Raw genomic sequence first — 17,102 nt, 5'->3', positions numbered from 1 at the left:
CGGCTTCAATGCAGTTACTTGTTTGCTAACTTTGCCGTATTGTAGCTTGCCCTTTGGTTCTCTCTGTTTTTGTATCTGCATTAGCAGAGTATGCATGGTCCCAATTATAACTCCTGGACACCGGCAATTTTTATACAGTAGACTGTGTTGCTTTATGGGTTTATTTGGTCCATGGAAATAAAACATTTATTTAGCCATGCTCATTCGCTATCGCCCATTATTAATATGTATGTTTGATTTGGACTCTCCCTCAAGGAATCAGGAGATGATGAGTACAGAGGGGAGCACTCGGACACAGAGGACGAGGTCGACAGTGACTTTGACATAGATGAGGGTGACGAGCCTGATAGTGACCAGGAGGAGGATGCTCCTCGCAGGAAGAGTCGAGTTGTCACCAAAGCTTATAAGGTATCTTAATGCACTTGCATCCTCACTACTTCTACCCAAAAACCACAATGTGCACCCCTGGGGGACCGCAAACATAGGTGATCAACCACTAGACTACAACTAAAAGTTAAAACTGGGTCATTCCATATTGAATTAATCACCCTTTTTTATTTTAACAAAAATTCCAATGCACATTTACCCATGAGAGAAATGGTTATAATCAGGGCCACGCGTATGCCTAACAGACTTTGGCAAACACATTGATAGAACATTATCTTGGCACAACTCGCATATGACCATCCATTCAAGAGCAGAAGGTGCTCAAAGTTAAGCCATATTGGACCCCCTACCATGCGACATTGATATCCTCATTGATATGCATCATTTGATTTTATCGTTTTTAGAGCCGACCTCACTTAGTCGACTGGTCCATTGTTTGGTCGATAGGCTATTGGTCGACCGAGATTTATTTTAGTAGAGCAGTAGCAACAAAAAAAAAACGAAATATCATGGTGTACAAGACACCTGTCTGATGCGCGCCCGACTGTGTGGACTGATCCATTGTGGAGGCTGTGGGGATGGCACAGTCCATCAGTCTAAGACATTGACATTATATATGGTTATATTTCATACAGAGCATTTGGAAGGTATTCAGACCTCTTCACTTTTTACACATTTTGTTATGTTAGAGCCTTATTTTAAAATTGATTAAATGTTTTCCTCATCAATCTACACACAATAATGACAAGGCGAAAAAAATATATATATTTTAGCAAATGTATTAATAAAAATTTTAAAAGTATCACATTTACAGAAGTATTCAGACCCTTTACTCAGTAATTTGTTGAAGCACCTTTGGCAGCGATTACAGCCTCGAGTCTTCTTGGGTATGACGCTACAAGCTTAGCACACCTGTGTTTGGGGAGTTTCTCCCATTTCTTATTTACAGGTCTTCTCAAGCTCTGTCAGGTTGTCGCTGCACAACTATTTTCAGGTCTCTCCAGAGATGTTCGATCGGGTTCAAGTCCGGGCTCTGACTGGGCCACAGGACATTCAGAGACTTGTCCCGAAGCAACACCTTCGTTGTCTTGGCTGTTTGCTTAGGGTCGTTGTCCTGTTGGAAGGTAAACCTTTGCCCCAATCTGAGGTCCTGAGCGCTAGTTTAGAAAGAATTCTAAAAACCTGTTTTCACGTTGTCATTATAGGGTATAGTATGTAGATTGATGAGGAAAATGTTTTATTTAATCAATTTTAGAATAAGGCAATGTAACAAAATGTGGAAAAAGTGAAAGGGTCTGAATATTTTCCGAATGCACTGTATATGTATTTTTCTTTGTCGGGGACAGCCCTAATCGTTTTAGATAATGCCGTTTATGAAAAGGGAAATTTATCAAAGTATGAACTTCCGAGGTGTATGAACTTGAATAAATCATGTGGGTTTTGCATGTGTTTTTCATACTGTATGCAAATTTTTCACGCACATGTTGATTGTTTTATTCCAAGGAACCTCTGAAGGTGACCAAGCCTAAACCAAAGAGGCCCTCAGAGGAGCTGAAGAAGACAGAGAAAGCCAAAATGGAGAGGAGGGCGCCACAGGAGTTTCAGGAGTTTGGAGAGAGTAAGAGGCCTCTATCTGTACGGGCTCTATTTTCAGCAAAGCAACTTACTGCCCAAACGCAAGTGGGTTTACAGTATTGGCTGTGGTATTTTCCTACCATAACGTAAGGATTGGCAATTTAACAATATGACATTAGCAAGCTTACGCTGAGGTGGGAGGGGTGGCATTATCTGAGATGTGTCCTTTAAAATGCCCAAGGAAAATTGCACATTTCATTGAATATCTCATGTTTAAATGGAATTCTCTGTAAACAAACATGGGCGTTGCAGATATGCATGGTGGAAAGAGTCAATTAAAATAGCTACGTCTAGGCTCTCTCTCTTGTTGGAAAGCCTGTTTCTGATGACAGCATGGTAGGAATGTAATTTTGAGACCAAATTATGAATCATTTTGGGCAAACATTTTGAGACAGTAGCGATGAGTCATTTCTCAAATACCAGCAACAATCACAATTTAGTTTTTACTGTCAGAAGTTACTTAGTAAGCTAAAGTAGTCGTCAACTCCTAGTGCTGATACACACACGCTCAGCCTTCCTCATAATAACTGGAGTCAAATTCTGGTGTCACCACCTGCACCATAGCTGGATCTACACAACCGATGTCTCAGATATTTATATATGGTATCGTTTTATTTTATATATATATATATATATATATGAAAAAAATATACAGTTGGAAGTTTACATACACTTAGGTTGGAGTCATTAAAGCTCATTTTTCAGCCACAACAAACTAGATTTGGCAAGTCGGTTAGGACATCTAGTTTGTGCATGACACACGTAATTTTTCCAATAATTGTTTACAGACTTATAACTTACAGACTAAAACTTATAGTTCACTGTATCACAATTCCAGTGGGTCAGAAGTTTACATACACTAAGTTGACTGTGCCTTTAAACAGCTTGGAAAATTCCAGAAAATTATGTCATGGCTTTAGAAGCTTCTGATAGGCTAATTGATATCATTTGAGTCAATTGGAGGTGTACCTGTGGATGTATTTCAAGGCCTACCTTCAAACTCAGTGCCTCTTTGCTTGACATCATGGGAAAATCAGCCAAGACCTCAGAACAAATTGTAGACCTCCACAAGTCTGGTTCATCCTTGGGAGTAATTTCCAAATGCCTGAAGGTACCCCGTTCATCTGTACAAACAATAGTACGCAAGTATAAACACCATTTGACCACGCAGCTGTCCTACCACTCAGGAAGGAGACGCGTTCTGTCTTCTAGAGATGAATGTACTTTGGTGCGAAAAGTGCAAATCAATCCCAGAACAACAGCAAAGGACCTTGTGAAGATGCTGGAGGAAACGGGTACAAGAGTATCTATATCCACAGTAAAACGAGTCCTATATCGACATAACCTGAAAGGCTTCTCAGCAAGGAAGAAGCCACTGCTCCAAAACTGCCATAAAAAAGCCAGACTACGGTTTGCAACTGCACATGGGGGCAAAGATCGTACTTTTTGGAGAAATGTCCTCTGGTCTGATGAAACAAAAATAGAACTGTTTGGCCATAATGACCATCGTTATGTTTGGAGGATAAAGGGGGATACTTGCAAGCCAAAGAACATCATCCCAACCGTGAAGCACGGGGGTGGCAGCATCATGTTGTGGTGGTGCTTTGCTGCAGGAGGGACTGGTGCACTTCACAAAATAGATGGCATCATGACGAAGGAAAATGATGTGGATATATTGAAGCAACATCTCAAGACATCAGTCAAGAAGTTAAAGCTTGGTCGCAAATGGGTCTTCCAAATGGACAATGACCCCAAGCGTACTTGCAAAGTTGTGGCAAAATGGCTTGAGGACAACAAAGTCAAGGTTTTGGAGTGGTCATCACAAAGCCCTGCCCTCAATCCTATAGAAAATTTGTGGGCAGAACTGAAAAAGTGTGTGTGAGCAAGGAGGCCTGACCCAGTTACACCAGCTCTGTCGGGGGGAATGGGCCAAAATTCACCCAACTTATTGTGGGAAGCTTGTGGAAGGCTACTCAAAACATTTGACCCAAGTTAAACAATTTAAAGGCAATGCTACCAAATACTAATTAAGTGTATGTAAACTTCTGACCCACTGGGAATGTGGTGAAATAAACATTTCACATTCTTAAAATAAAGTGGTGATCCTAACTGACCTAAGACAGAGAAATTTTACTTGGATTAAATGTCAGGAATTGTGAAACTGAGTTTAAATGTATTTGCCTAAGGTGTATGTAAACTTCCGACTTCAAGTGTGTGTGTGTGTGTGTGTGTGTGTGTGTGTGTGTGTGTGTGTGTGTGTGTGTGTGTGTGTGTGTGTGTGTGTGTGAGTCGAGTTGTCACCAAAGCTTATAAGGTAACTTAATGAACTTGCATCCTCACTACTTCTACCCAACAACCACAATGTGCACCCCTGGGGGACCGCAAACATAGGCGATCAACCACTAGACTACAACTAAAAGTTGGGGGGCCGGCCTCCCACTCCTTTCTATTCTGGTTAGAGACAGTTTGCGCTGTTCTGTGAAATGAGTAGTACACCGTGTTATACGAGATCTTCAGTTTCTTGGCAATTTCTCACATGGAATAGCCTTCATTTCTCAGAACAAGAATAGGCTGACAAGTTTCAGAAGAAAGTACTGTGTTTCTGGCCATTTTGAGCCTGTAATCGAAACCACAAATGCTGATGCTTCTGGTACTCAACCAGTCTAAAGGCCAGTTTTATTGCTTCTTTAATCCGACCAACAGTTTTCAGCTGTGCTAACATAATTGCAAAAGGGTTTTCTATTGATCAATTATTAGCCTTTTAAAATGAGAAACTTGGATTAGCTAACACAACGTGCTAATTGGAACACAGGAGTGATGGTTGCTGATAATGGGCCTCTATACGCCTATGTAGTAATTCATAAAAAAATCTGCCGTTTCCAGCTACAATAGTCATTTACAACATTAACAATGTCTACACTGTATTTCTGATGAATTTTATGTTATTTTAATGGTAAAAAAAAATAGCTTTTCTTTCAAAAACAAGGACATTTCTAAATGACCCCAAACTTTTGAACGGTAGTGTATGTATGTATGTATGTATGTGTATATCTCTTTATCTCAGTGCATTCGGAAAGTATTCAGACCCCTTGACTTTTCCCAAATTTTATTACATTAAAGCCTTATTATAAAATTGATTAAATTAAATATTTTCTTCATCAATCTACACACAATACACCATAATCACAAAGCAAAATCTGTTTTTTTCTAATTTGTGCAAATGTATTAAAATAAATATTCAGTCCCTTTGCTATGAGACTCGAAATTGAGCTCCGGTGCATCCTGTTTCCATTGATCATCCTTGATGTTTCTACAACTTGATTGGAGTCCACCTGTGGTTAATCCAATTGATTGGACATGATTTGGAAAGGCACACACCTGTCTATATAAGGTCCCACAGTTGACAGTGCATGTCAGAGCAAAATCCAACCCATGAGGTTGAAGGAATTGTCTGTAGAGCTCTGAGACAGGATTGTGTCGCGGCAGAGATCTGTGGAATGGTACCAAAACATTTCTTCAGCGTTGAAGGTCCCCAAGAACAGTGGCCTCCATCATTCTTAAATGGAAGAAGTTTGGAGCCGCCAAGACTTCCTAGAGCTGGGCGCCCGGCCAAAGTGAGCAATCATGGGAGAACGGCCTTGGTAAGGGAGGTGACCAAGAACCTGATGGTCACTGACAGATCTCCAGAGTTCTTCTGTGGAGATGGGAGAACCTTCCAGAAGGACAACTATCTCTGCAGCACTTCACCAATCAGGCCTTTATGGTAGAGTGGCCAGACAGAAGCCACTTCTCAGTAAAATGCACATGACAGCCCGCATGGAGTTTGCCAAAAGGCACATAAAGGACTCAGACCATGAGAAACAATGTTCTCTGGTCTGATGAAGCCACAATTGAACTTGTTGACCTGAATGCCAAGCGTCACGTCTGGAGGAAACCTGGCACCATCCCTATGGTGAAGCATAGTAGTGGTAGAATCATGCTGTGGGGATGTTTTTCAGTGGCAGGGACTGGGAGACTAGTCAGGATTGTGGTGAAAGATGAACGGAGCGAAGTACTGAAAGATTCTTGATGAATACCTGCTCCAGAGCACTCAGGACCTGACTGGGGTGACGGTTCACCTTCCAACAGGACAACGACCCTAAGCACACAGTCAAGACAATGCAGGAGTGGCTTCGGGACAAGTCTCAATGTCCTTGAGTGGCCCAGCCAGAGCCCGGACTTGAACCTGATCGAATGTCTCTGGCGAGACCTGAAAATAGCTGTGCAGCGACGCTCCCCATCCAACCTGACAGAGCTTGAGAGGATCTGCAGAGAAGAATGGCACATCTGTATTTGGGGAGTTTCTGCCAAACTTGTAGCGTCATACCCAAGAAGACTCGAGGCTGTAATCGCTGCCAAAGGTGCTTAAACAAAGTACTAAGTAAAAGGGTCTGAATACTTATGTAAATGTGATATTTCCTTTTTTGCTGTTTACCAAAAAATAAAAAATAAATGTCTAAACAGTTAATTGTTGGCAGTATTACCATATGGCCCAACGCCTTACAAACAGTCCAGTCCAACTCGTATTACAAAAGTATCCCTTTCTGAAAAATGTGCCAACATTACATTTGTGAAAATAGTCAAATATGTAAGAACACATAGTATGAAAAGGTACAGGGCACACTCGGTACAAATGACTCATAGAATGGAACATAACTTGGTGGAACTTGCAACTGGGTTATGGGGATCACAGAATTACATCCAGGAGGGAACTACCAATTAATTATACGCCTGAGCAACAGTCCAGCACTGCTGTGGGCAGTAAATCATTAACGTTGGCTTAATGCCCAATGAAACCCCAAAAGAATAAGCCATTTGACTACGTTAAAAGGGAGATACCGACACACAAGGTTAAACATGCTGTCACAGAAGCGATTAATGGCAAAGATAGGAGATGCATCCTCTACCTTTTTTTGACTCTGTGATTTAGCCTATAGTGTCAAATCTAATGCAGACACGTATTGGGGAATTGACTAATTTAATAATGTTAAATTGTATTTTGAGTGGAACGTCCCTGTAAGCCTTGTCACTGACTGGCAACTTCCCCAGCTCGGAAGTCTGTGCGCCAGTCGACCAGCGAGCATACGCGGAAGACCAACCTGCGACTGCAAGAAAGACAGGATGCCCCACGACGGCGGAGGGGAGCCCACCACGACCGACCCCTGACCCAGGAAGAGTTGCTGGCTGAGGCCAAAATAACTGCTGAGGTCAACCTCCGATCCCTAGGTAAGACTAAAGGGGGAATCTAAATAGTCAAGAGTTGCCCTATTAATTCCCAATAACGACGACGTGGTTCAAGTTCAATTAAGTTTACTGATTCATAACATCACCGTCCACATAGGCACAGTGAAACAGTAACAAGAAATTGTGCAAAAATACAAGGGAGTGCACACCATAATTGCAGGTGTTTAAACTACCTGAATAGTAATTACAGACATATAGTGGCACTTGAATATACAAGTTAACAGCTCATGGTACTTGAATGGATTACAATGGGTTCCTATTAATCCCCATTTCAAGTTGGTGGGAAATAAACTGTCTAAAAATCTATTTAAAATGGAGGTTTTAAGGACAGAAGCAGGGAAGGAAAAATGGAAGTCTCACAGAATGAGACGGAGCGGAGATTTGTCCATGCAAAGCCGTTTATGGGTCTCTTGCCCATCCAGAATAATTGACAGAAAAAATACCTAGCGCTAAAAGATATGACACATGGCAGTGCATACTGAACAATGTGAGAAAATATGTCCAGAGCTTGGCCAGGGTTATGTTAATTGACCATTTCTGTATGTTCTTATTTTAAAGAGAACTACGAGCGTCTTGAGGCTGACAAGAAAAAACAGGTCCATAAGAAGCGGCGATTTGAGGGCCCCACCATCCGCTACCACTCTGTCCTCATGCCCCTGGTGCCCCACTCCATCTTAAAAGAGGAAAATGTGGATGTGGAAGGGTAAGGAGACACATATTTAGGGGTGGGAGAGTTTTGTTTTGCTGAAAAATTTGCTAAATATCTGCATTGAGTTTCAGAATTAAAAGCCTTCTAGTATCTGGATAAATGCAGGGCCGGCAGCAAAACGAATCAGTTGGACAGGCATTTGATTTCCATAGACCGGCACATTTTTTCAAGGGTGTTGTCCTAAAGACAGGCAGTCATTGTCATTGTCAATGATACTAAGGCGAGAGCACCAGCCTCTGCCATATGGACACATTGATAGCCTACACTGTGATCCATTGGCGGCTAAAGAAATGAGCACGTGGAACTCCGAGATAGCCAATGCAGCAGTCTTCAACTAAATAAAATACAATATGCCTAAAGCCGGCAAATAAAAACAACCTGATGAAAATGTTCAATACCAACATGTTTCAAGCAGACCACCATAGTCCCTGTGCCCAAGAACACTAAGGTAACCTGCCTAAATGACTACCGACCCGTAGCACTCACGTCTGTAGCCATGAAATGCTTTGAAGGGCTGGTCATGGCTCACATCAACACCATCATCCCAGAAACCCTAGACCGACTCCAATTTACATACCGCCCCAACAGATCCACAGATGCTACAATCTCTAATGCACTCCACACTGCCCTTTCCCACCTGGACAAAAGGAACACCTATGTGAGAATGCTATTCATTGACTACAGCTCAGCGTTCAACACCATAGTGCCCTCAAAGCTCATCACGAAGCTAATAACCCTGGGACTAAACACCCCCCTCTGCAAATGGATCCTGGACTTCCTGACAGGCCTCCCCGGGTGGTAAGGGTAGGTAACAACTCGCTGATCCTCAACACGGGGGCCCCCTCGAGCACGATTTCAACACCATCATGAAGTTTGCCGACGACACAACATTGTTAGGTCTGATCACCGACAACGATGAGACAGCCTATAGCGAGGTCAGAGACCTGGCCGTGTGGTGCCAGGACAACAGCCTCTCCCTAAACGTGATGAAGACAAAGGAGATGATTGTGGACTGCAGGAAAAGGAGGACTGAGCATGCCCCCATTCCCATGGATGGGGCTATAGTGGAGCAGGTTGAGACCTTCAACCACATCACCAATAAACGATCATGGTCCAAACACACCAAGACAGTCATGAAGAGGGCACGACAATGCCTATTCCCCCTCAGGAGACTGAGGATCTGAGGACCCATGGCAAATATTTTCAAAGTTCTACAGCTGCACCATTTGAGAGCATACTGACTGGTTGCATCACCGCCTGGTATGGCAGCTGCTCGGCCTCCGACCGCAAGGCACCACAGAGGGTAGTGCCTACGGCCCAGTAGTACATCAAGATTCCAATATTCCTGCCATCCAGGACCTCTGTACCAGGCGGTGTCAGAGGAAAGCCCTAAAAATTGCCAAAGACTCCAGCCACCCTAGTCATGGACTGTTCTCTCTGCTACTGCACGGCAAGCGGTACCGGAGGGCCAAGTCTAGGTCCAAAAGGCTTCTTAACAGCATCTACCCCCAAACCATAAGACTCCTGAACAGCTAATCAAATGGTTACCCAGACTATTTGCATTGTCCCCCACCCCAACCCATTTTTACACTGCTGCTACTCTGTTTATTATCCATGCATAGTCACTTTACCTCTACCTACATGTACATATTACCTCAAGTAACCTGTGCCCCCGCACGTTGACTCTGTACCGGAACCCCCTGTATATAGCCTCGCAACTGTTATTTTATTGTTGCACCTTAATTGTTATTTTTAGTGATGCACCGATGTGACATTTTTGGCCAACACCGATATCAAATCAAATTTATTTTTATATAGCCCTTCGTACATCAGCTGATATTCTCAAAGTGCTGTACAGAAACCCAGCCTAAAACCCCAAACAGCAAGCAAAGCATGTGAAAGAAGCACGGTGGCTAGGAAAAACTCCCTAGGAAAAACTCCCTAGAAAGGCCAAAAACCTAGGAAGAAACCTAGAGAGGAACCAGGCTATGAGGGGTGGCCAGTCCTCTTCTGGCTGTGCAGGGTGGATATTATAACAGAACATGGTCAAAATGTTCAAATGTTCATAAATGACCAGCATGGTCAAATAATAATAATCATAGTAGTTGTCGAGGGTGCAACAAGCACGTCCGGTGAACAGCTCAGGGTTCCATAGCCGCAGGCAGAACAGTTGAAACTGGAGCAGCAGCACGGCCAGGTGGACTGGGGACAGCAAGGAGTCATCATACCAGGTAGTCCTGAGGCATGGTCCTAGGGCTCAGGTCCTCCGAGAGAAAGACAGAAAGAGAGAATTAGAGAGAGCATATTTAAATACACACAGGACACCGGATAAGACAAGAGAAATACTCCAGATGTAACAGACTGACCCTAGCCCCCGACACATAAACTACTGCAGCATAAATACTGGAGGCTGAGACAGGAGGGATCAGAAGACACTGTGGCCCCATCCGATGATACCCCGGACAGGGCCAAACAGGCAGGATATAACCCCACCCACTTTGCCAAAGCACAGCCCCCACACCACTAGAGGGATGTCTCCAACCACCAACTTACCGTCCTAAGACAAGGCCGAGTATAGCCCACAACGATCTCCGCCATGGCACAACCCAAGGGGGGGCGCCAACCCAGACAGGAAGACCACGTCAGTGACTCAACCCACTCAAGTGACGCACCCCTCCCATGGACGGCATGGAAGAACACCAGTAGGCCAGTGACTCAGCCCCTGTAAAAGGGTTAGAGGCAGAGAATCCCAGTGGAAAGAGGGGAACCGGCAAGGCAGAGACAGCAAGGGCGGTTCGTTGCTCCAGCCTTTCCGTTCACCTTCACACTCCTGGGCCAGACTATACTTAATCATAGGACCTACTGAAGAGATAAGTCTTCAGTAAAGACTTAAAGGTTGAGACTGAGTCTGCGTCTCTCACATTGGTAGGCAGACCATTCCATAAAAATGGAGCTCTATAGGAGAAAGCCCTACCTCCAGCCGTTTGCTTAGAAATTCTAGGGACAATTAGGAGGCCTGCGTGCCTTGTGACCGTAGCGTACGTGTAGGTTTGTACGGCAGGACCAAATCGGAAAGATAGGTAGGAGCAAGCCCATGTAATGCTTTGTAGGTTAGCAGTAAAACCTTGAAATCAGCCCTTGCCTTAACAGGAAGCCAGTGTAGGGAGGCTAGCACTGGAGTAATATGATCAAATTTTTGGGTTCTAGTCAGGATTCTAGCAGCCGTATTTAGCACTAACTGAAGTTTATTTAGTGCTTTATCCGGGTAGCCGGAAAGTAGAGCATTGCAGTAGTCCAGCCTAGAAGTAACAAAAGCATGGATTAATTTTTCTGCGTCATTTTTGGACAGAAAATTTCTGATTTTTGCAATGTTACGTAGATGGAAAAAAGCTGTCCTTGAAACAGTCTTGATATGTTCTTCAAAAGAGAGATCAGGGTCCAGAGTAACGCCGAGGTCCTTCACAGTTTTATTTGAGACGACTGTACAACCATCCAGATTAATTGTCAGATTCAACAGAAGATCTCTTTGTTTCTTGGGACCTAGAACAAGCATCTCTGTTTTGTCCGAGTTTAAAAGTATAAAGTTTGCAGCCATCCACTTCTTTATGTCTGAAACACAGGCTTCTAGCGAGGGCAATTTTGGGGCTTCACCATGTTTCATTGAAATGTACAGCTGTGTGTCGTCCGCATAGCAGTGAAATTTAACATTATGTTTTCGAATGACATCCCCAAGAGGTAAAATATATATAGTGGTCCTAAAACGGAACCTTGAGGAACACCGAAATTTACAATTGATTTGTCAGAGGACAAACCATTCACAGAGACAAACTGATATCTTTCCGACAGATAAGATCTAAACCAGGCCAGAACTTGTCCATGTAGACCAATTTGGGTTTCCAATCTCTCCAAAAGAATGTGGTGATCGATGGTATCAAAAGTGGCACTAAGATCTAGGAGCACGAGGACAGATGCAGAGCCTCGGTCTGACGTCATTAAAAGGTCATTTACCACCTTCACAAGTGCAGTCTCAGTGCTATGATGGGGTCTAAAACCAGACTGAAGCGTTTCGTATACATTGTTTGTCTTCAGGAAGGCAGTGAGTTGCTGTGCAACAGCTTTTTCTAAAATTTTTGAGAGGAATGGAAGATTCGATATAGGCCGATAGTTTTTTATAATTTCTGGATCAAGATTCGGCTTTTTCAAGAGAGGCTTTATTACTGCCACTTTTAGTGAGCTTGGTACACATCCGGTGGATAGAGAGCCGTTTATTATGTTCAACATAGGAGGGCCAAGCACAGGAAGCAGCTCTTTCAATAGTTTAGTTGGAATAGGGTCCAGTATGCAGCTTGAGGGTTTGGAGGCCATGATTATTTTCATCATTGCGTCAAGAGATATAGTACTAAAACACTTTAGTATCTCCCTTGATCCTAGGTCCTGGCAGAGTTGTGCAGACTCAGGACAATGGAGCTTTGGAGGAATACCCAGATTTAAAGAGGAGTCTGTAATTTGCTTTCTAATGATCATGATCTTTTCCTCAAAGAAGTTCATAAATGTATTACTGCTGAAGTGAAAGCCATCCTCCATTTGCGAAGGCTGCTTTTTAGTTAGCTTTGCGACAGTATCAAAAAGAAATTTCGGATTGTTCTTATTTTCCTCAATTAAGTTGGAAAAATAGGATGATCGAGCAGCAGTAAGGGCTCTTCGATACTGCACGGTACTGTCTTTCCAAGCTAGTCGGAAGACTTCCAGTTTGGTGTGGCGCCATTTCCGTTCCAATTTTCTGGAAGCTTTTTTGTGGCCTTTTAAGCCTTCTAGTACAGTTAAATAGTTAACACACACACACGGACGCAGCAGTCTAAGGCACTGCATCTCAGTGCATGAGGTGTCACTACAGTCCCTTGTTCGAATCCAGGCAGTATCACATCTGGGCCGTGATTGAGAGTCCATAGGGCGGCGCACAATTGCGCCCAGCGTCGTCCGGGCCGTCATTGTAAATAAGAATTTGTTCTTAATGCATTTGATGTCTTTTGTGTGATTTAGAGGTCTTGACGGGTCCATCCGTACCCAAGACCTGACTTTGGACCTGACAAACTGATAAACTGTAATAGAAGGTTCAGTGTTCATTAAACAGCCACAACACACTTCCGCTAACTTTAGCCACCACTAGCAAAACATCTATGGAAGGGATGGAGGCATGTCGGTAAACATGTAAAACACATCAACTCAATTATTTGGTTGACATTACTTAATGGTGATTTGGCAAAAACATTTGACCAGGCATTTGATAGGGCTGTTGCGGTGACCGTATTGCCGCCACACATGAGTCATGCCTGCAGTGAAATTCTATGTGACCGCTGAGTCACGGTAATCTCTTATGCACTCTAGACATGTTAGTAGTACCCAACTCACTATTGATCATCAGGTCGCTAATGACCTGGTACTCAGGGCTCTATTGTCCTTCTAACCACTCTGACATCAGTGCAAATGCAATCAAAAATCACATCAAACACTTATCAAAACAGTATGTGCTTTTAAAACTCGCCTCTCTGTGATTAATCAATTTGAAGAAAAGTTCAACATCAGGTTGTGGAAAACATGGTCATTGTGGATGTTTCAAAGCCTAACCCAACGAAATGGACAGTGCTTTCTAAGGTGATGATTCATTCTAATGCACACGCATAGACCTATGAGCCCAAGCCTGAAGAAGGAAAAAAACAACACTGAATTAAAATAATTATTGTGCCATTAGACAATACAGATCTAAGATATCTTTGGTACGTAATTGGTCTAGTCTAAATTAAACAAATTCAGAGTTAGCCTCCAATTATAACGAATTTGTATTTGGTTTTGAATAGCCTAGTAATTGGGCTTTTTTTATATTTTCATAATAGGCTGACACATTACCTTTAGCTAACAGTTTAATGGAATATGTTTTGTTGTGAAAACATGTTACTATCGATGTTCCCGAACAGCTTTCACTTGGTTTCCCAAATCAAGCACTTGGTAGCGTTAGGAACAGGGTTGGAGAGCCCATGGCGTACAGAGTTTGGGCGGAATATCACCTGTTGCACTGAGAAATAACCGGAGTAGCCTACCCGACATGAGTGAAACGAACCAGCAGGAAAGTGGCCTCCATTCGCTATTCGAGTGCATACAGATTACATGCATTTTCTTCTCTTTCCCCTCTTCCTGCACATTTGATAAATGGGCCATTCTAAATCTAAACTAATTTTATTTATTAGTAAAGACTAGATTAAATTGAGTCTAGTCTGATGGATGAAAATATGATCACTTGATGAAAGAACAGTTTGCAGCCTAAGGGAAGGAACAGAATGCAAGTTTTTTAATTTTTTTGCGACTTTCTCAAATGAAGAAGCATAAGGCATCTATGATTTGTATCATTCTGTCAGTTTTCACAGTAGGAGACTCAAATCACTTTGTAAAGACTGGGGACATCTAGTGGAAGCAATAGGAAGTGCTCAATGAACCATAGCTCACGGTGTGATTAATAGGCAACGTGATGAAGTTGAGTCCGCAATTCAGAATTCCACTTCCTGTTTCGATCTGTCTCGGGGTTTTGACTGCCATATGAGTTCTGTTATACTCAGACACCATTCAAACAGTTTTAGAAACTTTAGGGTGTTTTCTATCCACAAGTATTAATTCTATGCATATCCTTGCTTCTGAGTTTGAGTAGTAGGCCGTTTAAAATGGGCACTAATTTTTTTCAAAATGCGCTGTGGCGCCCCCCTATCCTAGGCGACCGTCAAGAGGCTATGGGAAGGAACAGAAGGCAAGTTTTATTTTTTTTTATTTTTTTATTTTTTTGCGACTTTCTCAAATGAAGAGGCATAAGGCATCTATGATTTGTATCATTCACAACTAAAGTTGCCAAATAACTCTAAATCTACCATATAGGACCTGTTTCAAATTATCACTTTTACGCTCAACATAGCCACCTCATATGGGCCATCTCGTTCCAGAATGGGAAAAATATCCTTTCTTTTATTCAGCTAAATTCAATTATATTCTTCTTATTATAAAATCATATAATATAAAATAATTGCACAGGACTTATTATCTTGTCAGCTAGATGAACAAGCCTACAGCCTATGGCATGGCACATAGCCAGATAACATACGGTAGGCCAACTATTCTGTTCTTCTGAAATACGTTTTCTTCATATCATGTTTCTTTAGACCTGCCTGAAATAAATACTGGATTTATTTGTGATGGTGTATTTTCAATTGATTTATTAGACAGTGGCTTGTATGCATGGAGGCCTGGAGATGCTAAATGTGTTTATGTTCATTAATGGTCAATTACCGTGAGACCGGCAGTCTTTTACATGACAATAACCATCTGACAAAATTTTATGACCGCCATAGCCCTAACTTGCATACCTTCTTTCCATTGATTTTGGAACACCATATTTAGTATGAAAAGCAACGTTGCTATCTTAAATCAAACAAACACTGGGATGGCAGGAGGGTAGCCTAGTGGATAGAGCATTGGCCTAGTAACCGAAAGGTTGCACGATCGAATCCCCGAGCTGACAAGGTAAAAATCTGTTGTTCTGCCCCTGAACAAGGCAGTTAACCCACCTTTCCTAGGCCGTCATTGAAAATAAGAATTTGTTCTTAACTGACTTGCCTAGTTAAATTAAAAAAAATAAAAAACACACAGACAGGATGCAGCAGCCGTCTTGCTGAAATCAAGTACTATTTTAATGTGAAAGTAATATTGGATGCATTTTCTGTATCGTTTTTGTCTCATTGTTATTTAAGCCCAAGTAGCCACTGTAGCCTAAGGCTACTTGGCAATGGCAACAGTGTAGACCTGGAGTAGAGTACAGCATTGTTTACAATAAAGCTATTATTGCCCATTGTCGGTAGTCTGTTTTTATTACATATTTAACCTTTATTTAGCCAGGGAGTCTATGTACCACTAACTAAAGTGTTTGTATTTGTTTTTTTAAAGGTTAGACCAGGACACACCGCTGCTCGTTGCTCCTGTGGCACCAAGTCCAATGCCTTCGCAGCAACCCTTGGGAGGTCTTTGCTCCCGCACTTACATCACCTTTAGCGACGAGGAGGCCTTTGAGGCTGCCTTCCCCCAGGCTGTGCGGACCGGCTCCCAGCCCCCCACCCAGGAAGTCTGTCCTGTCACCCACAAGGCTGCATTATACAGAGACCCAGTTACAGACATCCCCTATGCCAACACACGAGCCTTTCGCATTATTCGCGAAGCCTACCGCAAATATGTGGCAGCTCATGGATTCCCCAACTCTGCTGGGGGTTTCTCTGTGGTTGATGCCTCAGGTTCCAGGAGTGCACGCCAGAAAATGGTCAAGCAGAGCACAGTTGCAAGGTAGAGGCTTATATGATCTCAGAAGTCATTTATAGAAGTCTGTCCTCCTTTGATTTAGAGCCCCTCATCTGTTCAAAGATTTAAATCTACAGTCTGGGATTCATCTTTCAGTGAAATGGCAGCCCCAGTACTTGTTTTGGTGTACAGCTGAAGCATAGGGCTATGGAAATTCTTGTTTGTAAACATTGGAGTAATAGTATTTACATTTGGGATAGAGCGGGGCTTTCCAACCCTGTTCCTGGAGAGCTACTGTCCTGTAGGTATGTGAATAAAATGTTGAATAAATTTCCTTTAACATCCTGGGCCCTTTTTTGCCTGGAGCTAAGGAGGCGCAAGTGTCAAACGCAGGTTAGTTTGCAATTCTGTCATGGAAAAACAGGCGCACTGCATTTTACAGATCTAACACCAGGTTTGGCAATTTACCTGTGGAACCAGTGGCAATATTTGAAGTGTCCTTAAAAACAAGTAAAATAGTGAATTTCATGCAGTGCTAATGGGAAGTTTTAAGACCCACGAAAAGCAGGTCTTAACGGTAACGCAGTTGATAATGGCATGGATTTTGAGAGCGGAAGCACAGCCTATCCAGTCATGACGCACAGTGCTCATGGAAGGATAGATGTGCCGGTAAATCTCATATTTAGAAACATAAATAAACACTCAGTTTCTTCCCCCCCATTTCATTTAACTTGATTAAAAACTAAGCACAGCCTACCCTCTC

The 17,102-nt window shown here is 42.7% G+C and overlaps 1 protein-coding gene across 2 annotated transcripts in view; it reads left to right on the top strand.

The window, feature by feature from the left end:
* The window catches only part of vps72a (vacuolar protein sorting 72 homolog a), a 35,424-nt gene extending 18,740 nt beyond the window's left edge, over positions 1-16,684 (top strand). Inside the window, 5 exon segments of one of the 2 annotated variants that reach the window (NM_001140990.1) lie at positions 256-408; positions 1,891-2,005; positions 7,111-7,287; positions 7,864-8,008; positions 15,995-16,684. In NM_001140990.1, coding sequence (NP_001134462.1) covers positions 256-408; positions 1,891-2,005; positions 7,111-7,287; positions 7,864-8,008; positions 15,995-16,388 — 984 coding nt within the window. In that variant the 3' untranslated portion in view covers positions 16,389-16,684. 2 annotated transcript variants of the gene reach the window in all.
* Positions 16,685-17,102: the final 418 nt, after the last annotated feature.

The sequence above is a fragment of the Salmo salar genome, chromosome ssa27 (genome assembly GCF_905237065.1).
Source record: "Salmo salar chromosome ssa27, Ssal_v3.1, whole genome shotgun sequence".
Taxonomy (NCBI): Eukaryota; Metazoa; Chordata; class Actinopteri; order Salmoniformes; family Salmonidae; genus Salmo; species Salmo salar.
Note: the sequence above shows the minus strand (reverse complement) of the source record. Positions and strands in the feature narration are given on the sequence as shown.